Below are 26496 nucleotides of genomic sequence, written 5' to 3' on the forward strand. Positions count from 1 at the left end.
TCCTTTAGGACCATAAAATCACTCTATTAAAAAAAGTGACTATTATAAAGATGACAGTAGATTTTTTTTTTGGAAATGAAATGGCTTAGAGCAAATATAATAACAATGAGTATGCTAGTCATAAGTATGCTCACATAGGAGTGAGCTATTAAATAATAGCTAGCTACATATGAGCTTAAAAAAAAAGACCCACCACTAATACGCGTGATAGGTCAGAATATGTGAATAGAGCAGTATGTTTGAAAATTTATAAGTAAAATATGTATCTTGTTTATTCTGTCAATAGCAACCTATTATATGCTCTAGATGATGTGGCATATGTTATAGCCAACAGTTGGCTATAATATTAAACTTGCTCTTATGCAGAGTGCGCCTACCACATGGACTTCTAACATCCAGATATACCTAAAACTTTGGAGTTGTGAGATTTGCTCCGGTCCAACAAAAAGTGTCTCGAGGTACTGGTACCTCGAAATACCAAATTATTTCTCACCGTTGATCTAACTGAGTAGGATGTGTGTTATTAGATCGAATGATAAAAACGATTTGGTACCACGAGGTACCGGTATCTCGAGATAAAAAAAAATGTGTGAACTTAAAACTTTATATATCCATGTCGTTTCCTATTCTTCCATTTTTAGACCAAAGGCAAACGACATAGTCGCCTCTTATCTTCTTCCTCCTGGCTTAGACCCCTGCGAGTTCTCGGCCGGTGACACCATCGTTGTCCTCTCTTCCTCCTCTCTCTCTCCGGCGAGGTGTCAGGTGAATATGGATCTTTCTTCCCTCTCCCTAGTAAGACACCCGTCTTTTCCCCTCTTCCTCCTCGCACGTTAAAGTGTCAAGCATTTCTTCCTTCTCTTTTGGAAGACATCAACGTACCTTCCTCCTCCTCTTGGATCATGCTAAGGTTAATTTGAAATTTTTATAAGTTGCAGAACGTTGATTCATAATTTAGGTTTGAGTGTTTAAATGGAACTTTCATATTGTGGAATGAAAGTTTTGTGATTTTGAGATGAAAGGTTTAGATTTTGACTTGAATGTTTCGAGAGTTTGGGATGAAAGTTTCAGAATTTTGAGTTGGAACATTAGTGATCTTGAGATGAAAGTTTCCAGTTTGAATTGAATGTTTTGTGATTTTCATATCAAAGTTTCAGATCTTGAGATGATTTTCTTTTTTGTTTTTGAATTGAAAGTTGTGATTCTCAGATGAAAAATTCTGGTTTGAATTGAAAGTTTTGTTGTATTTGAGATAAAACTTTCATGATTTTCAAGTGAAAGTTTCAATTTTCCATCATGCGAAGGCAGGGAAACACATGCGTTCTGGCAAAATCGGACGGGCACATTGAGTGCTACTTGCGTTGATTGTGTCGCGTGCTTATGAACTAACTGCACCCAATTTACAGCTGATATGACCGGTTCTATTACAATGTTTGTCCAAAGTTGCCTTGGAAAATTATGAAACATCCCATGCTCTGCTTGAATAAACTAAATTCAAAGTGAATTGTCTTACACACTTGAGAAATCAAGTCCTCTATCCCAAATCATAAGCATTTCAAGAATTAAAATTTTGTGCCATAATATAAGCATTTACGTATTGATTTTTCATGATTTTAATCATTGGAATAATTTTAGAGCCAAGGATCTGTTAGTCCGAGCGTCTGCAGTCCAAGGGCCTGCTAGTGCAAACGTTGTCCAGGTGGCTGCCGCAGAGAGGTAGCAGGCGGTGAGAAAGTCCAGGCGGAAGCAGTTTTTTCAGCATACAGGTAGATATCTAAATATGAGTTATCTAAATAGTCATTATAAATATGAAAAAAATTAATAAGATAGATAAATATGAGTTATATCACTCCACAAACATACAAGTTTAAATTCAACTTATACAATTTGTAGCAAAAATAACAAAAAACAATTAAGAATATACGTATAGTTAGTTTCATTTTTGTTTATTTTTTGTTACAACTTGTAGAAGTTAAATTTAAACTTGCATGCTTGTGAAGTGATATAACTCATATTAATCTATCTTGACAAATTTTTTTATATTTTTTATGACTATTTATACAAGCACACGTGTGCTAAAAATTGTTTCTCTCTAGGCGACGGAAGTAGTTTTTTAGCACACGGGTGGATGTCCACCCATTACTTGCATGTCATCTAAATATTCATTAAAAATATAAAAAAATTTGACAAGATAGATAAATATGAGTTATATCACTCCACAAACATGTAAGTTTAAATTCAACTTGTACAAGTTATAGCAAAAATTACAAAAACAATTATGAATATGCGTATACTTAGTTTAAGTTTTGTTTTTTTTGTTACAACTTGTAGAAGTTAAATTTAAACTTGCATATTTATAAAGTGATATAACTCATATTAGTCTATCTTGTTAAATTTTTATATTTTTTGATGACATAGCATACAAGCACATGGGTGGACATCTATCCGTGTGCTAAAAACTATTTGCCTTGTCTGAGCATCAATGTTTGAGGAGCCTACTGTGAACGTAAAATCATCTTCCATGTTAATGTTTCAACATATACATAGATACAAATTATGTTTCATGATTCAGTAGCCAAGAGGTAAGGCATCAATTGTTCTAAATCTAGCTTGTGCAAATTATAGGACCTACATCTTTGTAAATTGTATATTTCATTTAGCAAGTCTACAATATTATATGAAAGGGTTTATCTTGTGTATATAAACTTTCTTAGGTGAAATTATAGAAAGTTCACTTCATGACATGTACAACATGAACCTTTAGCAACTGAAAAGTACAACAGGTCAAATAAAAAAATAGATTAGGTATAAATTAAATTATAAAATATATATACATTCAGATTAATAAATATGTAATAGTGAGAGATTTTTGCTAACTTGTAATACTCCCTCTGGCCTTTTTATGATACCATTGAATTTTAGGTCTATATTTTATCATTGGATCTGATGCATTAAATTCGATGTTAGGAAAATAGATGGAATGTGTGCATGATTTGAGAAGCTGGTAAAGAGAATTAAGGAGGGTAGATAAAACGTGGACTGTCTGATTTGATGTAGATGATTTGAGCTGTTAATTTTGTCCAATGAGTAAAACAAGTTTGTACACAAATGAAGGATGGATTCGAACAACCGATCAAATATTTGATATGCTTCAGATTATGTGCAGTTCTTCTCAAAGGATCGGAGTAAAGAACGGAATACCAAGACAAAGAATTCAAGGCTTGGTTTGCATGCAGTTGATGAGATGTATTTGCGTTGTGATTGATTTTTAAGTTGCTGTAGAAATTTAAATCTTTAATCACTATAGTTTGTTTTGCATATCAAAACAAGGTTAGGAAAAATATGTCTGCTGACAGCTAAACAAGAATATCATCATACACTGCAATGCCAAGAGACAAGTAACACAACAACCAAATCGTTGTTGTTTGATACATTAATTCAACCAATCGATCGTTGTCATGCAAATAATACAGACCTCGATCCCAACCATGCACATAAGATACACGGTTGCATCATACAAATTTATATAGTAAACAACAAAATTTTCAGGCAGCCTCACAATCATGCATGTGGAGGCGCAGAGGGGAAGGCTCTAGTGTTTGAGTACAATTTTATGTGGGGTGGGGGATTATTAACCGGCGATTATCTCAGCGACCAATCTGCACACACGTGTCCCTCTCTTGTGTGTTTTGTTCGAAGAAGGAGATGTAGAAATCAAAATGGAGAAAGTGGTGGCCGGATACGATGGTGAATCAGAAGCAGGCGAGCTCCTTGAGGCAGCCGGTGGCAGTGCCCTTGGCATTGTTGCAGACGGCCATGGTCTTGTTGTTGGTGCCCTTGTACTCGACCTTGACGTCGTTCATGGTGACGCCGCTGCAGGGGAGCTTCTCGGAGCAGAGGAGGCTGACGGCCTCGGGGGTGGAGGAGGTGCCGGTGATGTTCTTGAAGGTGATGTCCTTGATGGTGACCTTGGAGTTGCCGTTGGCGGTGCAGATCTTGTTGGGGCAGTACTTCATGTCGATGATGATGGGGTTGGCGACGTCGTCCATCTCGATGTTCTCGTAGGTGAACTTGGAGGCGGTGAGGGTGGAGGCGGCGTCCTCGTAGGACTTGATGCGGACGCCATTGGAGGTCTTCTTGAGGGTGCAGTCCTTGACGGTGACGTCGGTGACGTCCTTCTCGTCCTTGTACCTGCCGAGGCTGCCGACGCTGATGCCGTGGCCGGGGCCGCAGGTGACGCCGGTGATGTTGATGCCCTCGCTGCCGGGGCCGATGGAGATGCAGTCATCGCCGGTGCCGATGGTCGTGTCGATGATGTTGATCTGGGTCGAGTCGCCCATGTGGATGCCGTCGGTGTTGGGGCTGTCGCCCGGCGCGGTGACGGTCACGTCCTTCACCGTCACGTTCTTGCACTTGTACAGGTTCAGGTGGAAGAACTTGGAGTTCAGCAGAGTGATCCCGGAGATGAGCCCGTTGTTCACGAAGTCCAGCACCAGCGACTGCATCACCGTGCATGCATCGATCAAACAAAACAAAACAAAACAAAATACATACGCATGCATATATATATATCGATCAGACAAACGAATGCACGCGTGGTTCCGTACGTTGGGGAGGATCTTGCAGTCGTATTTCTTGGCGCAGGAGTTCTTGCTCCAGACGGAGGGGCCCTGGCCGTCGATCTTGCCCTTGCCGGTGATGGCGAGGTTGTCGACGCGGAGGATCTCGATCCAGTTGGACTTGAACTTGGCCAGGTCGGTGGAGCCGAGCAGGTTGCCGTCGAGCTGGATGGTGACGTCGCCCTTGCAGGGCCCGGTGAAGTTGAGGGGCCCCGTCACGTAGTCGCCCTTGGGGACCAGGATCGTCTGCTTGCCGGTGCCGGCGCACGCCTTCGCCCACGCCTCGTCGAACGCCTTGGTGCTGTCCGTCTTCCCGTCGCCGCTGCCGCCGAGCTTGCTGATGTCGAGCGACCCGCCGGGGCCCGACTCCGCCCCCTCCGGCGCCGCCGCCGGAGCGTCGCTGTCCTTCTTCTTGTCCTCCTTCGCGTCCTTGGCCGCGTGCGCCGCCGCGCACACCACCGCCATGAGGAACAGGACCCGGAGGATGGCCATTCTTCTTCTCTTGGCTACCTGTGCCTTCTTCTTCTTCTTCTTCTCCTTCTTCTTGGTGGGATGATTTGAGAGGGTGGAAGCGGAGGAGAATATATAGTTGGGGCCAAGTGCTATGTTAGGACGCGCCAATTTTATCGTTTGCTATTCCTCGCGCCATTGCTGCCAACCTCTGGAAGTCTGGACGGTGGCCAGGCCTGTGTCCATGCATGCCCTTGGAGCCGATCTGACGGCCATTGTCTTCCCTGATGTCGCGGAGCATATTTAAATTAGCTTCCTTCCTTCCTTCAACAATTCTAGGGCGTCTATTGATCGGACATTTATCAAACAGGGCAACAATTCACAAAATGTCATGGTCTTGCGCAGCGTTTTATATGACATGTATATATGGCTGTGTTCATTCTACGCACCTTTTAGAACACTGATAATCGCCTGATATTTTTTTTTCATAAAGGAAGCAGGTAAGTGGTAATTGTGTTGAGCTAAGCTAATTGTCCTCTAATCTGGATCATGTTGTTGCACCACTCGAGATCATGGGTTATGCATTTGGAGTCTGGGAGGATCATTTGTTTCACAATGAGAACGGCGGGTTATTACTCGTTTCTTCCGTTTTAAAATATAAAATGTATTTTGTTTCGTTGCTGTAAAATGTTGAGCAATATAACAAGAGTTTTTTCAAAATATCTCGAGTTACCATATTTTTCAATGTGAAAATTTATGTTTTTTACTCGAGTTTTTTTATCATCATTAAAAACACTTTAAATCATCATATTTTTCAGCGTAAAAATTTAATAACTTGAGGTACAATATACATTAATGTACCGAATTTTTTATCATTCTTGAAAAAGTATCTCGAGATACCATATTTTGCAGGTTTAACACTTAGCAACTTGAGAGGTAACATACCTTAAGATACTTCTGAGAGCAATTTTACCATCGTTGAGAAAGTATCAAGAGGTACCACTGTTTTTTTGTAAAATTTGGTACTCCTCTTGGTATCTTAGGTATTAAAAAATATCAAATTTTACATAGAAAAGAGTAGTACCTACTCAAGATGGAAAAAACTCTACTTCTAAAGAATAGTGAAGGAACTTGAGTTTTTTTATTATCGTTGAGAAGGAACTTGAGGTACCAAAAAATTAGTGTAGAATTTTAGTAACTTAAGGAACATTGCATATAAAGGTACTAAATTTTTACAGGGCAAAGTATGAGGTTAAAAAAGCTCACTAGAATTTTGCAGTAATTTTTTTCTATACCTAAGGTATTTCTCAATGATTGTAAAAAATAGTAATTACTATTTTTTTAAAGTATCTTGAGGTACCAAAAATTTTACTGCAAAATTTTGATACCTTAAAAATATTATATCTTAAATTACTAAATTTTTACACTAAAAAATGTAATACCTCAAGATATTTTTTCAAAAATAGTAAAAAAAACTCAAAAATGTAGTACCTTAGGTACGCCATACCAAAACTTGGTTTTTTTTTCTACATCCCTACATGCATATACCATCTTGTTCCTCGGTGAAAGAAAGTGATTATACACTTGGAAGCAGGGCAGTTCTGTTTTTTCTATAGCTTTACAGTAGAAATCTCTCTGACTATTTCCCCTTTAAAAAAGAAATATTACTCCTTAGTCTCTGCTAGCCAATATAAAAATGTTATATTTTATAGTGGACAGCGTATTTTGTTTTAAAATCTTCAAGACTAAACTTTGAACATTTAATGCTCACAGAATAGGATTGCAACAGCTTCAACCAACATTTTGTAAAAAAAAAAGCACTCTGAAATATAAATATATGGATATCGTTCTTAGAGAGTAATCTACCTATAATTTGATTAATCATCAATCTAAATATACTACTGCCCTTTTTAAAATATAAATTAAGTTGGTGGAATTCAATAAGTCATATTGGTTGATATAAGAAAATAGACAAAGAAATTAAAAGTGATCGAGATGATAGATAGGAGAACAAGGTGCTATATTATAAAATAAATTTTAAATGCAGGAAGTGCGATGGAAGTAGCACAAAGTTTGACTTTTCTTGACATTTTTAGTACAAATAAATGGAGCGAAATAGGTCAATCTAACTGTTCTAAAGTTCACATTTCAACGCTCCATCAGTTTCTCATGAGATTAGAAATTAATGTTAAGAACTTATCGATAACTTTCAATAAAAACAGAGTAATCTTTTGCGGTGGGTTTTTTTTGGGGGGAGGGGGCGACCAGTTTTTTGAAAGCAAACCAGTCAATTTTACCTAGTCCCCTGTATAAAATTAGCCAAAAATTGTTGGTTTTTTACAACTTTTTGTTAAACGGTAGGAGTGGTTTTCGGTTGGCACATCAACATGGAATTCCCCATCGGGGGATGGGTCCTCATTCCTGTCTCGCGGAGGAGAATTCTACGCCCATGTCTCCGTCAATGATTAAGGTGGATGTTTTCTTCCCATCTTCGTTCCCATGCGAGGAATTCCCCCCCCCCCCCCATCAGGTACCCGTCCTCGTGAAAACAACCATAAACATATACATTTTATATCACATAATCTTATACTAAAAACAATTAAACAATTAAAATATAGGTTTTAAGCCGCGTTCGGCAAGCACCGATAAATTATCTTATGTCCCCGTTTTCCACGCGTACACTTCCCGAACTGCTATTTTTTGTAAAATTTTCTATAGAAAAGTTATTTAAAAAATAATATCAATCTATTTTATATTTTTAATAATTAATAATTAATTTATCATGTACTAAATGTTTTCCGCGCTGGATAACTAACTCACCTCCATCCTCCTACCGAAAGCAGTCTTAGTAGGAGAGCACAGTGGATGAGGACCTATGGTTACAGCATAGCCATATATACTATCGGAGTAATTTTACTTTTCTTGAGAAAGTATCGAAAAATATCATATTTTTAAGGTAAAATTCGATACTCCATGTTTTTTATACCTAGATGTACTAAGATTAGGCACTTTTCAATAAAAATAAAATTGCTCATGCTAGACTTTGACGAGTAGATTGAAGGTGTGTAATTAGGGTAAGGATGTGGGAAACAGGGACAGGAATGGAGAACCATCGATGTCCCCGCCAAACCTGATGGGGCTATTTTCTCTGCCATTTGATTCCCGCTGGAAAGAAATTTGTCTCGTTATCTTTGCCATCTCTAGTTTCTAATTAACCTGCCAATGGATCTCAATCCAATCCAAATTTACTCTAACCCATCTCTTTACTAATTAGTCTACCAAACCAATCCACACCAATTATTCTTTATTAGGATTCAATCCAAACCAATCCAATTTTAATTTTAGTCCAACCCACACCAAACCATTTGGTTGAAATGGATCAACCCACTCTGGCAAAATGGATATGTCCATTTGATATGTATAAACTTGGACCTAAAATTTTAAAACTCACGTTCACGCTATAAAAATTTATCAAATTTGACTGAAATTTAGTGAAATAATTTATTATGTATTTGAGAAACTTTATACAAATTTTGATCAATTTCTACACGTGGATCCCACATATGTCTATTCTCTTATCCATTAGCTACCCAATTAAAGGATTCATTTGCTCTCCACGGGTTAAATCCATTTAAAACATGAAATCACCTAACCAAATCCAATCCATATCAATTCATTTGTCTCTATAACCTAATCCAATCTAAACCATTTCAAATAACAATCCATTTGCACCCAATAAAGATAATCCAAATTAAAAACACAATGGTAAACCCTGTGGTGCGAGAGATGTGTTGGAAATTAATTACCCGCATGCTCCAAAACTAAGTCCGTATGCCAAAGTCGTTCGAGACGAAGACGAAGATGTTTGCTCGTACAGATTTTCTTGCATATCACCAGTGCAGAATTGAATCCTTTTGAATTAGACCTAGCGTGTAATTAGGTGCATGGTGAATTTTTGTGAAGATGATTGAACATGTATGTTCTTTTTTCCTGAATGCCTGAACAGTGTGATGCTATTTATTTATTTTAGTGGACAACGAATCAATTAACTATTAGAGAGAATAGAAACAATTTTAGAACAATTTTCCAAGAAATTCTGAAAGATCAGTCTCAGGTTCCTCGCCAGACCAGCAATCGAACCCTTTTGGAAATCCTATCAGAGGTATGAACAAGCTTTGAAAGACATAATTTTGAATTGCACCTTTTCAAATGTGTTTGTTACAAATCTAAAAAAAAATCAAAATTTCATCGCTTAACCGTGCGTGTATCCTAGAGCTATTCAAATTTAAATTCGCCAAAAGCTAGCGAGCTATGCACAAAAGAATTTCGAGACGAAGAACATAAAGAGTACGGCGGCGCCATGATCAGAAGTCGACGCTGCCGTCGCCGGCGGCCCTGCACATGCAGCCGGGCGTCCTCGGCTGCCGGTAGACGCTCCGTCCCCTCGGCCGCGCGCTCACCCGCTTGTACTCCTCCACCATGTTCCTCACCCTCCTCTGGAACCCGCCCCAGCGGACACCATTGCCGCCACCGCCCTCCTCCTCGCCCAGGATCTGCGCGTACCGCTTCCTGTTCGGGTGCAGCGTCGGCGACCGCCCCCTGCCGTGGTACACGCGGTACCCCGACACCAGCGACGACAGCTGACTGCCGGAGTCCGTCACCGCGAATACGTCGGCCGATGCGCACGCGATGAAGTCCAGCGCCGCAAGCTGCATGAGGCGACGACGACGACGACGTTGGCGGGCGGGTCAGGTCAACACAGTGTGCATTCAAGTTGTCAGGAGAGAGGATTGGAGGAGAGATGTTTGATCTTTTACCCGGGAAGAGAAGTTCTTGAATGGCGCTAGCTCGCCGGAGGAGAGGACGTCCTCCTTGGTGACCAGGTTCGGGAACAGCCGCGTCAGGGGGCGGAGGCGCGCGGCGCCGCCGTATATCTGGGACCCGGCGACGTAGATGAACGTCCGACGGTCGTAGCCGAGCGCGGCGAGCACGAGCCCGGCTTCCTCGGGCGTCAGCGGGCACCGCCCCAGGCTGCGCTGCTCCTCCGGCGACACCGACCTGCCCACACAGACAAACGCGCGCGAACGGCGGCGGCACCACCGTGTCAGACACACAAACAAACCACGCGGCGCCCGGTGACCGGCGACCGGCCGGGTTCTTGGCAAGAGATCGAGACGCGGGCAGGGCGGAGACGTACGTGTTCCGGAGGCGCATGGCGAGCGTCGGGAAGTGGGTCTCCCTGTACGCCTGCAGCTCCTTCCTCTCCGCGTCGCCGCCGCCGAATTCGCAGAGCGAGTACGCCACCATGTCCTCCTCGAACCTCATGTGCAGCGCAAGGTACCTGCTCGGCTCGCCGGCGCCCACTCCGGCGGCGAGGGCCGCGTCGTCGACCATGTTACTCCCGAACAGCTGCTTGTCCATCTCCGTCTGCATCGCGCCGGCTCTGCGCAGCCGCTGGACCAGAAGAGACCCCGCCTGCTGGATCTCCGGGACGAACTTGAGCGCGTGGAAGTTGCACCTGCATCGCAGCCTCTGCAAGAACCGATGGCGACGCCATGAGGAGACAAGAGGATGGATGGAAGATGGTGCATTGCGCCATTGCTCATCCGGACAAGTGCGGCGAGCCGGCGAGGGAGATGAACTGTGACCTCTCCTCACCTGCAGATGAACAGGCACCGAGTCGAAGCCGAGCCGGTTGCCGAATCCCATGAAATGGACAACGCCATTCTGCTGGAGAATTGGGAGTGCAATTTTGATGAATTCAGTCGGTATGGCCTCCTTCGAGATATCCATGTCAGTGATCTGTCATGAAACAGAGAGATTTCGCATTAAGGCCACCAACAATAGAGATATAGCGTAACGTTCTAAAAAACAATTTTTTAATGGTCTAGCTCTTAGTAAATAGCTCATAATTTAAATGACCCTACAATTCATTCTCACTTGACATTAAAATATATGCAAGAGACTGAGAGATAACTTTTATCTCTCTTCTATTAAAAATTATATAATATATCTTATAGATAGCTTATAGATACTCATTGGAGGTGGCCTAAGACCTTTTTTAGAGGACATGAATTTTACAGAAATTTCTCAAGAATCAGTGAAAAAATTATGCTCTTCAATATGATCATGGATATATATTTTCTAGGAATCGGGTATTATAAGTTCCACACCGAGTTATTTTAACATTCTTAAAAAAGTATCTTGAAAAATATCCTCAAAATAAGCCTAGGACACAATGGATGAGAGTTGAGATGCTAACTTGGCTGCCGATTTCTTCAAGATCCAGTGACTGGAGATGGGGAGGCAAGTCTTTCACAATGTGCACATCACTTTTCATGTAGTTCACAAAGTAGTCTTCCTGATAGATGTCACCAAACTGACTGGTCGAAAGGAAAGGTTTGGCAAGCATATCAGACAAAATTTCACAAAAACTCTTTCTTGATAAAAGACGGCAAATATCAAAGTTCATCGATTTCAGTTCGGCTGATAATCGCTACTTATATGTCAGCAAAGCCACAAAATCAGTTCAGTGTGCTTGTCTTTCTGTAATGCAACTACGATGATTAGTTACAAAAATTAAACAAAAAAGCTAGAACTAATCTTATACTTTTTTTTTCGAGTACTAAGGTTATACTAATAGTTACAGTTGCAAAAAGGTTGCATTGCATCAGTATTAGTCCTAACCTTGTGTCCTTCCACACACTGCTGTAAAGAAATCTGGGAAGGACTAGTGTAGCATTAAGCAGAGCTGCGACGACAACGGCATTACACACCTGGAAGATGAAACTCATTCAGCTATACTGAATATGAAAATAATGTAGTGTCTGGTTATATGAGCATTTCAGCACAAGATCCATACAGCCACCCGCTGTTGGTTCAGACCGCCATTTGCGCTGATCAGAATGAACCCATTGTTGTTCTCCTCAGGCACTGTGAAGAAACAATCCGGTGTCAGGGACAGAAATACGTTGTAGTTTTAAAATTCAGATAAGTATACGAAATTGGTATGCTGAACCACATTTTCATGCTTCAGAAACATCTTAGGATGCAGGCATATTGATGGTTAAGAATTCAAATTGCAGAGGTTTCATGCGTCAATATAAATGTGGCTAAGAATTTTATCCCTTAATAACTAATTGTATCTGCTTGAATAAATAGGCTTGACCTTCATCAGGTAAGCTGTGCTTTGCAGCACAGGGCTTCCATTTCCGGGCTTGTTTGTAGGGCTCTTCCCATAGAGAAAATTGCACACTGTCACTGTCAGACTTGTTCTGCACTGGCAGTTAGGGAAATTTTCAAAATGAGTAAACGCTAAAGAAATGATGTGGAGAATAGTTACAAGTGTAGAAGCTGTTTGGGTATGGTTTATGATGGCAGAATCGAACCTTCATGATAACTGAAGTTGCCATTTCCAACAGCCTTGGGTGCATTATCTGCTCTGACTCCTCCGTCCTTACTGAATTTTGCTTCAGCTCCTTCATTCACAAAATATGAACAAATTAATTGGAGATGTTTTTATCTTAGTTTCAATAAGATTTACTATATGTGAGCTTGTCATATAATGCTGCTAGCCTGCTAGTGGTCCTAAATAGATATCGATCAGGGTGTTTGACAGACTTCCATTCAGTTTCCATTGCATTGACAATTGAAACCATGTTTGGCTCCAATGATCATGATCATGATTCATGCCAAATTAGTACCTTTTCTTGTTTTGATTTTGAAAACAAGATCATGAACCAAGATTGATAGGGGCAATAAAAAAAAGGCAAACCTGAATCAAAACAAGTCAAGGACTAGAGAGCATGATAAAAGCGCAATGCAATTTAAGCTCAATAGATGATGATCAGCCAGATTTTGCCATGATTTTGATCGGAGCAGAAATGGCGCCGTACCTGAAGGCCCCTGAAGCCCCTGGAGATGGCGCCGTTCCTGAACTGCACCTGGTGGACGGCCGACATCATCAGCGAGGCGACGAGCAGGAGGCACCCCATCACGCCGACCACGCCGGCGAACACCCTGAGGTGCCACGCCGTCACGCCGCCACCACCCCTCGCCGCCGACGCCGACGCCCACGCCGCCGCCTTCCCATGGCGCAGCCTCCCGATGTTGGTCGCCCCGACCCTCGCCGCCGCCATCTGCGCCGGCGCCGCCGCCATCGTCCGGCCTCCCTCCCGTCCCGTCCCGATCAAGAAACCATCTTTCTTTCACCTTCGCTTGTCATCGGGGACAAGACAACCAACCCAAAAGGTCGCACGCAACACGGCAACAACCCCCCCATTCGTGTTTACCTTAGCTGTTGAATGATTCGCTTCTGATTACGCCTCGCACTTTTTTTTTTCTTCTTCTCTATTTCATCTTCGTCCTCCTCGATCTTGACCAGTTCATCGACAACAACGTGGCCATCATCCAACGGCAGCCAGGCCGGCCAGCACCGTACTGCTGGCGCCAGAGTAATCAAACGGTAGGTCAAACAACGCAGCAGCAGCAGCAGGCGATGATTCCTGATCTCCGATCGAAGCTTCACCCACGTCCGAGACGACGACGACGACGATTAAACAAATGTGCTTGCCTCCCAGACCAAAGAGGAGATGGACGATTAAACTACAAAAAGAGAGGATATTTTTATGATAAAAGAACGTGAGGCGATGGCCTGATCAGCATTGTCAGGTAGCAGCAGTAGCGTAGCGGGGATGGCGAGTTGGTGACGGCGAAAAAAAGAGGCGTTTTGTGGAAGCAAAAAGAGACGACATTTCGGTTGGGAAGCCGATGGATTATGATTGATTGATGACGATAAAAGCATGGGAGTGGGTAGCCGCTTATTAGTAGTGGTTGGTGCAGAGTGCGTACATACAGATACAGGCTCGATTTCTTCCTGAGCTCACCATATGTACATGTGTAGTTCCCTTTGAGATTATAGGTAACACTACTAGTACTAAACACTAGCGGAACGTACTTAGAGCCAGAGACTTTTTTTCAGTCACTTATCATATTGGATATTTAGACTTAATTAGAAGTATTAAATATAAACTGATAACAAAACTAATACATGCATTAGACAAATTTTTTAAGCCTAATTAATCTACGATTAGTAAAGGTTTACTGTAGCACCACATTCGCTAATCACGGACTAATTAGGCTCAATAGATTCGTCTCGCGAAATAGTCTAGAGTATGAGGTGGGTTTTATTGATAGTTTATATTTAATACTTCTAATTAGTGTCTAAACATTCGACGTGAGGGCCTATAAAAAATTGGTTGGAACCAAACAGGCACTTATACTAGCTCAACTGTTGATTCCTTAATCATTGCTAACCTGCCGCTGTCACCGACCCAACAGTGCCAGTTTGTTGCGCAGCATCAGGTATAACTTGGAATTCCGAATGATACCCAGACGTGGAGCAGTGCTGGTGCAACCGAAACGGCGGCCAGTACAATAACATCGGCAGGCAGGCCGTGATACCGCCGTCGGGAGATAAGGTTTAGAGAAAATTAAACCGTTTTTCTACAAAATGTTATACAAAATTTATGTGTTTCGAGGAAACTCTATAAAAAGAGAAAAGAGCCTACGTAACGGTGACTCGTGAACAAACGCATTGGCCAACTAGTTGGGGGAAGCACGGCGGCAGCACGGGATGTCACCTCACCGGTGAAGCGGATGGTTGACCTGTCAGAACTTCGACGCAGCAAGCAACGGCCGCACGCACGTTCTTTAACACGTGTGCCCCGTGATGGGTTGTGCATCTGTTTGTATTTCAAATTGCTTTACAAAAAATGTTTTGTTTACCAGGGGCAACATTGGAAGAATTGCTGTGCTCAAATGCGATGTCATACCGCTGTCAGCTATTGATTGTTTCGCTCCGTTTCAAAATATAGCCGCTTAAGTATGAATTTGGATGTCTAGGTTTGTGGTTGGGTCAAAACTATATTTTAGGATGGGGAATAATAAATAACTTTGGTCAACTGGCTTAAGTTAGGAAAACAACCAAGCTAATATTCAAAAGCTTGGTCAAAGTTTGTCGGTCTGTGTTCGTAACCAAGAAATAATCACAGTTATCGGCATAATACACTCAGGGAGCAGGAATCAGTGAGTGAACAGTGCTGTAAACCCTGATTCAAATTCAAAGTAGTATTCCAGCCCATAATCAGAAAAGGCCCGAAATCCAGCCCAAATTCCACCCATTGAACTGGGCCGAACAAGCCCATTGACACGCATGAAAAAGGCCCAGCTACAAAATACGGCCCGGCCCGGCCCGGCCCAGTACGGGTGCCTCCATTTCACACTCACTTTTGGACTCTCTCCCCTTCTCCCCACTAAAACCCCAGGCCTCGCCAGCCGCCGCCGCCGCCACAGCCATGGCTCACCTCCGCCTCCTCCTCTCCCACTCGGCCCGCCGCCACACGCGGCCGTGCAGTCTCCTCTCGCTCCTCCGCTTCTCGTCTGACTCCGGTTCCGGTACCGGCCCAACGCCGCCGCCGCCTCCTGTCAAGCCCGTCTCGTACGCCCCGAAGCCGCAGTCCACGGCCGAGGAGGCCCCCGCCGCCGCGGAGGACGCGGCCCCGAGCGATGGCCCCGTCTCTCAGCCCCCGCCGCCGAGGAGATCGCAGGAGCCGCCGCAGCGGCAGTGGACGCGGGAGGAGTTGCGGTTCGTGAAGGACGCGGTGCCCGCGGTCACGCCGGTGTCGTACCCCGCCAGGGTCGCGCCGCTTCCAGAGGACTGGCCGGCGGAGGAGGTGCCCCAGGAGGGGCCGGCGGAGGAGGGGCTGCGGGGCGAGGCCGAGCGGATCGAGATGGAGGCCACCCGGGGCAGGAGGAGCTTCTTCGGGATGCAGGTGGAAGAGGAGCAGGTGCCCTACCCGACGCTCATACCGGTGGAGAAGCGACCGCAGAAGGTCGCCATTGATCTAGTCGACGCCATCCGCGAAATCAAGGTCTGCATTGCTTGTGATTTGGCCTATGGCTTGCGTTGAAGGATAATACCCGTAATGTGATAATGACTTTACTACTACAGAGCGGTGTGTAACATGTGTTACATAGTAGTACATATATTAATATCATCAACCAAAAGCACAATAGTTAGATTACATTGTTTTATGCACTAAATCAGTGCAGAAGTGCCTGTCAGGTTCCAAGTACTTCTGTGTCTTGTATAATTGGATATGATGAGAACTGTTAATAAATTAAGCTCCCTGAGGGTTCATTTGCTGTTAACATACCGTACTATGATGGACTGTAGTTTGAGCTTTTTATGGTGAATAATTTCATTAAATCTGCAACAAGATGGTGAACTTGCATCATGCAACGAGAATTGAGGAACCATGTAGTCCTTGCGCAGGCTCTTGGGTAATAGGTAGATATCCAAGCTTTACATTCTATTATCATTTCAGGAGTTTTCATTAGTACATATCAGTATAGTACGAGCTTTGTAACAACACTATCAGTTCAGAATTGGTACATAAGTAGGAAAGCTCAAATTACATTTTAGTGATTAGGGATAGGAAGTTCAATCATATCTAATCAGAACAATTTCTGATGAAAGTGTTAGTTTGATGAGCTCGGTGCCTCAGTTTAATGAGCACCTTTTGTGTTATACATAGAATGGCTACCACAAATATAATTTTGTAAGAGCAATGTCATTTTTTTCTAAAAACTTTGCATATAAGAACAGTAACATTTGTTTACTTCTGAGAATACTGTGGTCAATTATAGAATTCGGTACAACCACCTCATATCTACAAGATGATCAAAATTTTCCACTACAGTCCTGCCACATCCTCCCATTAGTATGATAAGTAGTGGATAACGGTAGAAATATACATAAAATATTTTGTGTATACTGTAGTCTGCTGTTGGCTTATGCATTTCCTGTTTGATGTTTGTTTGGATGGCAGTCAAAATCTTGATTCTATTGTACGATTTTACGATTCTATATAGGTAGAATCTATGATTCTACGAAATTTTTTTATGTGCAATTCTATGTTTGCGATCCAACTTAGAACTTCCGATTCCTATTCAGGATCGCGGTTTTAGCAACCTTGCATAAAGGTTAATATGCCTTGAAAACTTAAAAAAAATCCCAGAGAATTATTGGAGTAGGCAACATTTTGCATACTTTACTCTTTCTTAAAACACAAAAACCGATTTGCTCATCTGAAACATTAAGTGTTCTTACTTTGTTCTTGTCCTGTCTTTCAGACCAGTGCAGATGAAAAGAAGCGGAATTTTACTGAAACAGTTGAAGCCCATGTGATGTTAGGTGTTGATCCACGTCGTGGTGACCAGGTTTGCTGTACTTGTTTATAAAATAGATAAAAGTTCTTCATTTTGTACTTTTAAGTTTTATTGCATGCTACTTAACATGGAAGAATAGTGTTGTCATTCGTCATGGCATTGAATTACTGACGGCCAGCTTGCTCTTTGTGCTTTGAGAACATGTACTTGCCATCTCCTCATACTCAAATATGACTTTCCTTTTAGTTCAGCTAGTGGGTTTGTAAGCAATGTTTAGAAAGCATTATACGCTAGGTGGGTGGTAGTAGGGTGCTTACACCATAAAGGCACCCACCCAGCTGACAGTGCGAAATGCATGTTTAAACAGAAATATTTTAGAATACTATAATTTTGACAAATAGATGCACATTATTTTCAGAAGAAGCAAAAATCCATAATTCATGTTATTAAATCTCTTTTCAAAGCAAGCAATATAAAGTTTGTACAATTTTAGCTGCACCTGTATAAGTATGTGAAATATGGTGAAATTGCAGTAGCAAGGTGTGCCTAGGCAGTAGGCAGCCTCTTAGGTCATTTTAAGTTTTAAAAACTATATTTGTATGAAACCATTCCTGAGTCCCAACCACTAGTTATGACAGCAAATGTGTCATAAGAGGATGTGCTGATTGAGATAACCAACCAATTATTTTAATGGAAATTATTGTTGTATTTCTATGCTTCCACTCTTGCTGTGAGGCCAGCCTTCCTCAAAAGGTGAAATCATGATAGAGATTACATAAGTTAACTAGTATTCTTTGGAGACGCCGTTATGATGTTTTGCTATTTTGGCTGTGCCCCATCTATTACTTGGATTGGCGAAATGCACAAGAAACGGTGTACAGTGGTTTTGCCATGCATGATCCAATACTAAGTCGATTAATGAAGATTAATGTTTTTTTTGTTGTGATTATTAGATTACTGAGAAACTATACTGACCACATTTCTCCCTCGGGTACAGATGGTGCGTGGTGCGCTAACTTTGCCTCATGGCACTGGCAAGGTAGCTTTCTAAATAGAACATTTAGGTTTTCTGGAGTGTTTTGTGCTGACATCTTTTTTACTTTTAGACTGTTAGGGTAGCGGTATTTGCGGAAGGCCCTGCAGCAGATGAAGCTAGAGCAGCTGGAGCCGATGTTGTTGGTGGTGATGAGCTGATTGAGGAGATCCGCACAGGTACGCTATTTCCTCCTAAAAGTATAAATTCCTTTACTTCCCAATGACATAGACATACTAGAAGGGGACACCCGGAGCCACGCAGCGCACACTGTGCACCTAAGTATGGCTTAAGCTTAGCACATTGGCGATTGTTGACCAATAGGCTAAAAAATATTACCTCCGTTTTAGGTTATAAGATGTTTTAGCTTTTCCTCCATTCATATGGATACTAATGAATCTGGAAATGTATATAAAAGATCTACATTGGTTCATAGATCAATCTAGGGAAAAATATCTTATAACCTGAAACGGAGGGAGTATATCATTATGGAAATGGCTTATACACTAAAAATAAAATCATTCATATTAATGCCATGGTCACAAATATTGTGCACATAATTTGTACTATCTCCGTCCCTAAATGTTTGACGCCGTTGACTTTTTTATACGCGTTTGACCATTCATCTTATTCAAAAAAGTTTGTCAAATATGTAAAACTATAAATATGCATAAAAATATATTTAACAATACACGAAATAATATAAAAATAATTAATAATTAAATAAATTTTTTGAATAAGACGAACGGTCAAACGCGTATAAAAAAGTCAACGGCGTCAAATTTAGGGATGGAGGGAGTACTTTATAAAATAAAGCTGTTTTGTAATAAAATTAACAAACTTTGTGAACAAAAAATTTGGGAATCAACACTGGCTGGTTGAACTACATGAACCTAACAAAAAATACACAGTTTTTTTTTTGTGATAAATGTCCAAACATACAGGAATTATGACAAGCCTGCCTCTGTTACATTCCTCGTACCATCATTGCTCATAGAAAAAGACATTATAGATTGTAAAATTTGAAACTGAAGATGCTACAATGGAAAAGGGCTCTATTGAACTACATTGATTCTGTTATTACAAAATGGAGAGATATGAACTACTAGCAGAAATCATGAAGTTCAAGAAATGGTATAAAACCCAAAGAATCACACAGTTGCTTGCACTTAGGAAAGCACATGTTCGTTGAAATATCTAACCTTATGGCACTACAGCACCCCCAAAGTCTTTGCATGAAGTGCCTTATTTCCTGCAAGCAAAAAGCCACACCACTGAATTAGTTTGGTATGGAAATAATCTTTGTATAGATTTAATGATATGGTAATATGTCAACTACATGACAAATTCATAATGTTCCATTTGAAATTCATATTCCATTTGTTCGTCAAAGAAAATAACAGGAAGATATAAGAGTCTATAGCATGACAGCTCTTTTTCTTTTGGGTACCTTAGACTTAGAGCAATAAGCATAATGCACAAATGACCATCTCTTTTGGATGATAGTCTTTGGCAGCTTCCAATGCAATTAATTTCTGCATCTAGTAAGCCTATGGCAATCACAACAACATTTGCAGGGGCTCATTAGGTAAATAAACATTTAGTGATGTTGCATGTACAGATTAGCAAACATGCCATCGTTCTTTACAATACTTCTATGTGTTTGTGTCAGATCATATTCATAGTTTAGGAGATAGTTTACAGACCGAGCTTGATCATGTAGCTTCCATGCACGGTTTTATATTCACTTTTCAAAGCACTGCCCACTGCATTATTAATATATTTTTCAGTATATGTATATTGCCTTCTTCAGGCAAGAAGGTTATGGCATCTATATCGCCGGTCACATTTTCTGCATGCATTGAATTGCCCTGTTGGAAGGGACATTTATGAATTCATTAACATATTTTAAGAAGGTTGAAATGAAATGAAGTTAAAGAAACAGATGCTACGCCTTTATTCCTGTTCATCTAGGAAAATAATGTTCACATGTTAATTGGCCCATTATCTGTAGTGCATGTGCAATCCCACGTTCCAATTACCTGAACACAATTTGAGTATTTGACCAATGAGCTGCTTTGTCTAACGTTATATATAGTCCATACCTTTGTGCAAAAGAGCAAGCACGAGCATGTCAGTTCATTTGAACAATTTCTCGTTTCACCCTTGTTTGAAAGCTAACTACCAAAATGGCCCTTCTTTTTCAAGTTTGCTCTTTTGACCCTGTTTTTCAAAAATAAAGCTATCAACTGACCCTATTCCGTGAAGTGTGGTTAACAGTGTGATCTAGGGGATAAATTGACCGTTTTGCCCTCTCTTGGTGGAGATAGACGTAGAGAGGGTTTGGTTGAGATACTTACTGCAGGGGTAGCTTCGTCATTTCATAATTATATTTTTATTTTTTTTATTTTTCTAAACCAAAACCCTAACGGTGTAGACAGACGAGGGTCAGATGACGCCTTGATTTTTGAAAAGCAAGCTCAAAAGAGCAAACCTAAAAAGGGAGGGTTATTTTGGTAGTTAGCTTTCAAACAAGGGTCAAATGAGCAATTGTCCCTTTGAAAAAGGCAGTAAATTAAACAAAATTAATATAATATAGTCCAATCATCCTAACCAGCTAGTTAGCAACTACACCAAACAACAGAGCTTGCTTTGGTAAGTTAGTCAGAAATGTTAACATATTTTAAGGCCAATATGAGCTAAGGGCTTCCGATGTATAAATCTAGCGTTTTAGCAGAAACTCCAAATGATCAAATCAAGAAATTAGGAAGATGTGCACCACATTGAAAGGCGGGTCACTATTAGGATCAAGAAGAGCCAGTTTGAGGCCGTCGCCTCTAGGTTGAACTCACCACAACCGAGCTCTTCATCTCTGTTGAGCATGTATGTGTAAGAAAGGGAAAAGAAAGCTGATTTCCAGGGGAAATGGGCTCACCTGACGGACACAAAACTCCAGTGAGGTGATAGCTGGTCCACGAACTATCTAACACCACTATCCACTATGAAGCCTCATATTGTACCCAACCCAGAACACACCGACCAACCCTGGAATGCACTGGTGCTGCAGCCCCCGTCCATGGCGTGGTCTAGATGAGGATATGATAGTGGCATCATAGACTAAAGGTGGGAGCTGATTAGGGGAGGAAGTGGCATCCATCGGTATGGTGATGGAATCGGCAGGGATGGAGCCGACAAAGAGACCCTCCTCCACCTCCACCTCCCATCCCATCTCCTTGCCCGATCAGATTGAGGATGCCATGGCAGGACACCTCCGCCTCCTCCATGGAGAAGGTAGGTAGGGGATGGGATGGGATCGATCTCCACCTTGTGACCTGAGATCCATCTATGGTTGCTGCATCTGCACCCTGCATGTTCTCCCGGCGGCAGGGCTGTAAGCTAGCAATGAAGGAGAAACTTGAGGCAGCACATAGGTGGTCTGAGGATGGGACGCCGAGGATCCTGATGCTTTGGGCCTCTACCTACCAGCTTTCTCATCGATAGCTCGGGGATGAGGAGGCTAAGCTAGTATTGCGTTGGAGGTTTTGCCGGGGTGAGTCTGGTGGTGGTGGCGGCGGTACACATGGGGATGGAAAGCAAGAGAGGGACTATGGAATGAGGGCATGGACGGTGGCTGGTGGACACCGAGGATGCGGAACGGGATCAGCTAGGAGGATATTTTGCGAATATTCCCTTGTAACTTTTAAGTGTACAGCACTACCGCTAAAAGCGGAATTTTGTCTTCACGTTGTATTTTTAGCAAGGACATGGACCACTGCCAAAAAAACACGAGATGTCAGGCGGTGGGAGGGTCTATTCCATCAACTATAGATACATGAGGAGCTTTTCGGAAAGTATCAGGCCATGCATCAATTTCTCCTAGTATCCGAAAACAATCCAAAAAAGAGAACTTGAAATTCACTGGGAATCAAGTAGGCCAGGGTATATGCAATGTATGATAGGTTGTACATTTTGGAACGAATACAACACACGGAGTGTTGATATTTTTTATCAGAAAACTTTAGGGGAAGTTCAACTGCATTATGAATTAATAGTAGATTAGATATAGAAGAGAAGGTATGCAAGCTTTATGAAAATCTAAGATCTTTTCATGGAAAATGTATAAAAATAGTTCGATCTTTCTTTTAAAAGAAAAAAGGTTGTATTGCAAATGATTGCGTATTCAGTCTCTTATTACTGTATTGTATGGTATATTTTGAATTAGTTATGCTCTTAGTTCTGTATCTTCATATTTCACATTATCACATCCTTGTTGATTGCAATTTTTATGTCATCTATGATTATCTATATAGGAGGTGGCAAACTGAGCTTTGACAAGTGCATTGCAACCCCTATGTTCATGCCTCGTCTTTCGAAGGTAGTATGCTTGCTGCTTAATGCCAATTTATTCAATGTATTTCTCAGTTTGCTATATTATCATTATGTTTACTGCTTTGTCTATTCAGGTTGCTAGAATATTGGGTCCACGTGGTTTGATGCCAAATCCTAAGGTAAATATTTGTCTTTTTTTTTTGTTTGTATGAAATATTATGTTTAATGTTCTCACCTAATGGTTCGCACGGTACCACAAATTATCCATGTGACATATTGTTTTGTAGCTAGGATCTGTGACAAATGATGTTTCTGGTGCTGTCAAAGCGGCAAAATCAGGCCGGGTCGATTTCAAAATAGATAAAACAGCTATAGTGCATGTTGGTCTTGGGAAGGTACAGAAAATCAGCATTTATGCAAATTTTACAGTTTACTTGTTGCAACTTGGTTGCACGGCTTATTATTATTTTTATTCTATTACAGGTAAATTTTTCTGATGAGAGTTTGCGTGAAAATATTGGTGCTTTTGTACATGCACTCCTACTGGCTAAGCCGGTGGGATTAAAGAAAAGTAAGTGACCTGTTGAGTGTTGACAGTGTTTGTACCAGCACCTCCTTAGTATTTTAGTTGTGGATATTTAGAATGAAACATTCCAATGTGACCAATTTGTGAATGTTTACGCTGTGATTTTAAGAAAATGTTCTCAAACGTTTAATGTGATTGGCCTTGAATGAATCATCCTAGTGCTTAGCTGTCAGTGCTGCGATTTCAATCTTCAGAGTTACAATCAGTGTTTTATATATGAAAATATATCTGATTTTCACATTCTGTGACTCCAATGGCAATATTTTTTCCAATACACCTTCATGTTTATTTTTAGAAAAAATTGCATCGTTTCAATAGTTCCATACAAGGTATTAACATTCTCTATTTCTTTCAGCTTCAAAGTATGTTGGGTACGTGAAGAAGTTCACATTGAGTAGCACGGTAAGTTTTTCCCTTGTTAGTCCTTATGATGTGGAATAGACATATATTGCACGCATGTTTTTCTATTTTATTGGGATGTCATGGAATACTTCACACAAAATGGTATCCAAGTGGAGAAATGCTAAATGTCTTGAACCAGATTTCTCATCCTCTTGTGGAGCCAATTGTTGTATAGGGTGCTTTGCAAGTACTAGATTTGGATCAGTTTCTTTTGTGTGAAATAATATGACCATAAAAGCTACAGTTGAGTCACCATGAATGGAAAAGAAACCTAATGTTGTTTGCAGCTATGACTATACTAGGAAGAACCCTACTAGAATAATATCATAATTATAATAAGTTTATATAATTAGATTCAAACCTGGACCACTAATTAAAACCTGAAATATGACAAATGTTCGCTTTTGAGCCTTGAATGTGCTGCTTGTTTTTATGAAAGTTTTGAAACATTGTTCATAAAACTTCATAAAGCAGTTGGCTTGTACTGAAGTCTGTAGATATGGCTATATCAATTACAAGATTTCAAAGGGCAGGCGTGTCTCTGCTGGGGAAAAAGTTGGAAATTCTTCTAGGGACTTTAGAAAGTTGGAAAATATTGGGATCTGGGATTCTGCTTAAGTTATATTGACATGATTCACACATTGGTTCTGTCTATATCATCCAATGAAGTGTATTCATATACACAACTTTTATGGTGGTCTTTCCTGGTAATCGAAATGATTTAGATCTTTCCCCTTTTCTCGTTCAATGGGCCATAGCTATTTATATTATCAACTTAATTAATGATCGTAGAATGAAGGGGAGTATAACTGTCCGATGATGGATAGTTCCTACTCGTAGTATTACTCCGTAGAGACCATCCTAAAGTACTCTCATGAAACTTCAACCTATACTTCAATGTGCCAATGTGGTTAGATCAGTATGAACTTCTAGCAAGTCATGAGTAAAATGAGTTGGGATTTGCTTTTCTAATTTGCACATAAGCAAGTTCACAAGTAATTGGAAGAGAAAATATAAAATATCTTAAGTTAGTCGATTAGTCATCCTCAACTGCAATGTGTATAGTTCTGTGTTAATTTGTTGTCTCCAACTTGTCCTTGAAATGCTCTTATCTTCTGTCTTAATGGAGGAACTTTCATGCAGATGGGGCCTGGATTTCCTGTAACCATACCATCATTATCTGCGGCAGCTGATCATTATAACAAGGTCCAAGCCAGCTAACTCAATATAATCACAAGTTAAACGAACCTTTCTTTTTTGCACTAGTGAACAGAGGCTTTGCAAGTTTTGGACGGTTTGGTGGTGGAGCATAGAGACCTAGCGCAGTTAGATAGATGGCTGTTTTTGACACTGGGATGATGATTTTGTGGACCAAAAACCTTCAAGAGACAGTATCTCCTTCAATCTCTTCCCCCATGCAATAGGGGATTCTCTGTCCTCTGCTCTCAGCAAATATTTGATTGCGTTAGCTGGGCCATCTGTGTCATTTACGGTGTTCTGCGTTTTGTTGTAAGAAATGTAATCTTGAGTTCATTGCTAAACAAGATTATAGTTCTAGCATTTTCGAGATGATAATAATGGTTGAGATACTGTATCCTGTGATCCAAATTCAACAGAATGGCACTCGAATCGAAGGGCCATGATCTTCAGCCGTGACCATAAAAAGCGAACCAGTTTCAGTTTGTTGGGCCTTTTCAGTGGTAGAGTCATCTTTTCGTTTCTGCTTGTGCTTAAATTTTAAATCTTAAATTTAGTTTTGATTTTGGGTTTTATGATCATTAAGAATACATATATAAAAGTTTTATTTATAAATTATTTTTCGTTAGTAAATATGTAAACAATTACCCCGTCATCCTTATATGGTAACTTTGAGCCGTCATCTCATCTGGCCGATGCTTGAGTAACAAAAATGTATTGCTCGCTATTTCTGTAATTGGATTCAACATTAAATTTTCACAGCTTTGTCTTCGTGCTTGATGGTCCGTCACCAATTCATCATGTTAGTAGTAGTGGCAATTCATTTTCTTTAAAGAGTAGCGACAAAAATAACAGACTTTTAAACAAGGATAGTGCAACCCCAAGATCAGCTACGAAACAAATCCAGCATGTCTACCTGGATAATATAATTTTTTTTTGACACTCGTGCCCGCATAACTACGTATAGCATCTGTCACGGCATGCACCACAGTACTGTGCCAAGCCACGTGGGTGCACCCTAACACGATCTAAATGAGATGGGAAAATTGCCTAATGTGGGAATATACTTTACCACACTAATCACATACATCAATGGGTGGGCGTTTGGTTTAGTCGACTCGATAATTTTGGTATTCTTGGTTTCTTTAAAATTTGGTTTGTTTTAAATATAAACCAAAAGGAGCTATTGAAAGATATTAACCAAGCAAGATATTTCATATTATAAGAATTTATAGTATGTTTAAATTCACCTATAGATCAATATATGTTTATATTCATTAATATTTATATAAATCTAGGTAATACTATAAAATCTTATATTATAAAATTAAGGTAGAACTAAGGATGACAATCCACTTGTCATGATGGACACGAAACCTGATTCTGCTTTGGATTTTCATTTTTTATCATTTCAACAATTGACATATTTCGCTTCAAACTGCACGGTTGCCATGAAAAATCCACGACAAAATTGTCCCTGCCACGATTTTGATTTTAAATTTTGAAAGACGAATTCATTGTGGTTTTTATGGTTCGTGCAATTATCGCGTGACTATCATACTGCCATTGGAGATGACTTTGACAATTCGAAATGTCTCATGAATCATGCTATAGATCCCATCCAATAAAGCTAAGTACTCAGTTTGAGC

General features: G+C 40.8%; 3 protein-coding genes and 1 long non-coding RNA gene across 4 annotated transcripts; 2 read left to right on the top strand and 2 right to left on the bottom strand.

Moving 5' to 3' along the window:
• Positions 1–665: 665 nt before the first annotated feature.
• On the top strand, positions 666–3457 carry LOC107304314. The gene is made up of 3 exons (XR_001550425.2): positions 666–795; positions 1636–1766; positions 3167–3457. It is a non-coding gene; the product is annotated as an uncharacterized LOC107304314 (long non-coding RNA).
• Positions 3393–5170, bottom strand: LOC102715311 (exopolygalacturonase-like). Its single transcript, XM_006656084.3, has 2 exons — positions 4608–5170; positions 3393–4499 (listed from the first exon to the last, which is right to left on the bottom strand). Exons 1-2 carry the CDS (start codon positions 5109–5111, stop codon positions 3753–3755), a joined length of 1251 nt encoding a protein of 416 aa, XP_006656147.1. The 5' UTR covers positions 5112–5170; the 3' UTR covers positions 3393–3752.
• A 4072-nt stretch (positions 5171–9242) lies between these two features.
• LOC102707225 (O-fucosyltransferase 8) lies at positions 9243–13723 on the bottom strand. The gene is made up of 10 exons (XM_006656976.3): positions 12965–13723; positions 12458–12547; positions 12238–12343; positions 11932–12002; positions 11757–11845; positions 11332–11452; positions 10728–10871; positions 10267–10601; positions 9887–10127; positions 9243–9778 (listed from the first exon to the last, which is right to left on the bottom strand). Exons 1-10 carry the CDS (start codon positions 13226–13228, stop codon positions 9434–9436), a joined length of 1806 nt encoding a protein of 601 aa, XP_006657039.2. The 5' UTR covers positions 13229–13723; the 3' UTR covers positions 9243–9433.
• Positions 13724–15400: 1677 nt separating this feature from the next.
• On the top strand, positions 15401–25373 carry LOC102707503 (50S ribosomal protein L1). Its single transcript, XM_015838121.2, has 10 exons — positions 15401–16000; positions 17265–17351; positions 18298–18339; positions 18407–18512; positions 22644–22708; positions 22797–22841; positions 22950–23057; positions 23146–23233; positions 23604–23650; positions 24794–25373. The coding sequence occupies exons 1-10, from the start codon at positions 15425–15427 to the stop codon at positions 24869–24871; spliced, it is 1242 nt and encodes a 413-aa protein (XP_015693607.2). The 5' UTR covers positions 15401–15424; the 3' UTR covers positions 24872–25373.
• Positions 25374–26496: the final 1123 nt, after the last annotated feature.

The sequence above is a fragment of the Oryza brachyantha genome, chromosome 6, assembly GCF_000231095.2.
Source record: "Oryza brachyantha chromosome 6, ObraRS2, whole genome shotgun sequence".
Lineage (NCBI taxonomy): Eukaryota > Viridiplantae > Streptophyta > Magnoliopsida > Poales > Poaceae > Oryza > Oryza brachyantha.

Coding starts and splice junctions, on each gene's coding strand:
- LOC102715311 (XM_006656084.3), bottom strand. CDS start 5,111: ATGGCCATCCTCCGGGTCCTGTTCCTCATGGCGGTGGTGTGCGCGGCG. Junction 4,500..4,607: donor ACTGCAAGATCCTCCCCAAC/GTACGGAACCAC, acceptor ACGGTGATGCAG/TCGCTGGTGCTGGACTTCGT.
- LOC102707225 (XM_006656976.3), bottom strand. CDS start 13,228: ATGGCGGCGGCGCCGGCGCAGATGGCGGCGGCGAGGGTCGGGGCGACC. Junction 12,344..12,457: donor CAACTTCAGTTATCATGAAG/GTTCGATTCTGC, acceptor CTGCCAGTGCAG/AACAAGTCTGACAGTGACAG. Junction 12,003..12,237: donor GCACAGCTTACCTGATGAAG/GTCAAGCCTATT, acceptor GTTTCTTCACAG/TGCCTGAGGAGAACAACAAT.
- LOC102707503 (XM_015838121.2), top strand. CDS start 15,425: ATGGCTCACCTCCGCCTCCTCCTCTCCCACTCGGCCCGCCGCCACACG. Junction 18,513..22,643: donor GATTGAGGAGATCCGCACAG/GTACGCTATTTC, acceptor TTATCTATATAG/GAGGTGGCAAACTGAGCTTT. Junction 22,842..22,949: donor GTTTGATGCCAAATCCTAAG/GTAAATATTTGT, acceptor ATTGTTTTGTAG/CTAGGATCTGTGACAAATGA.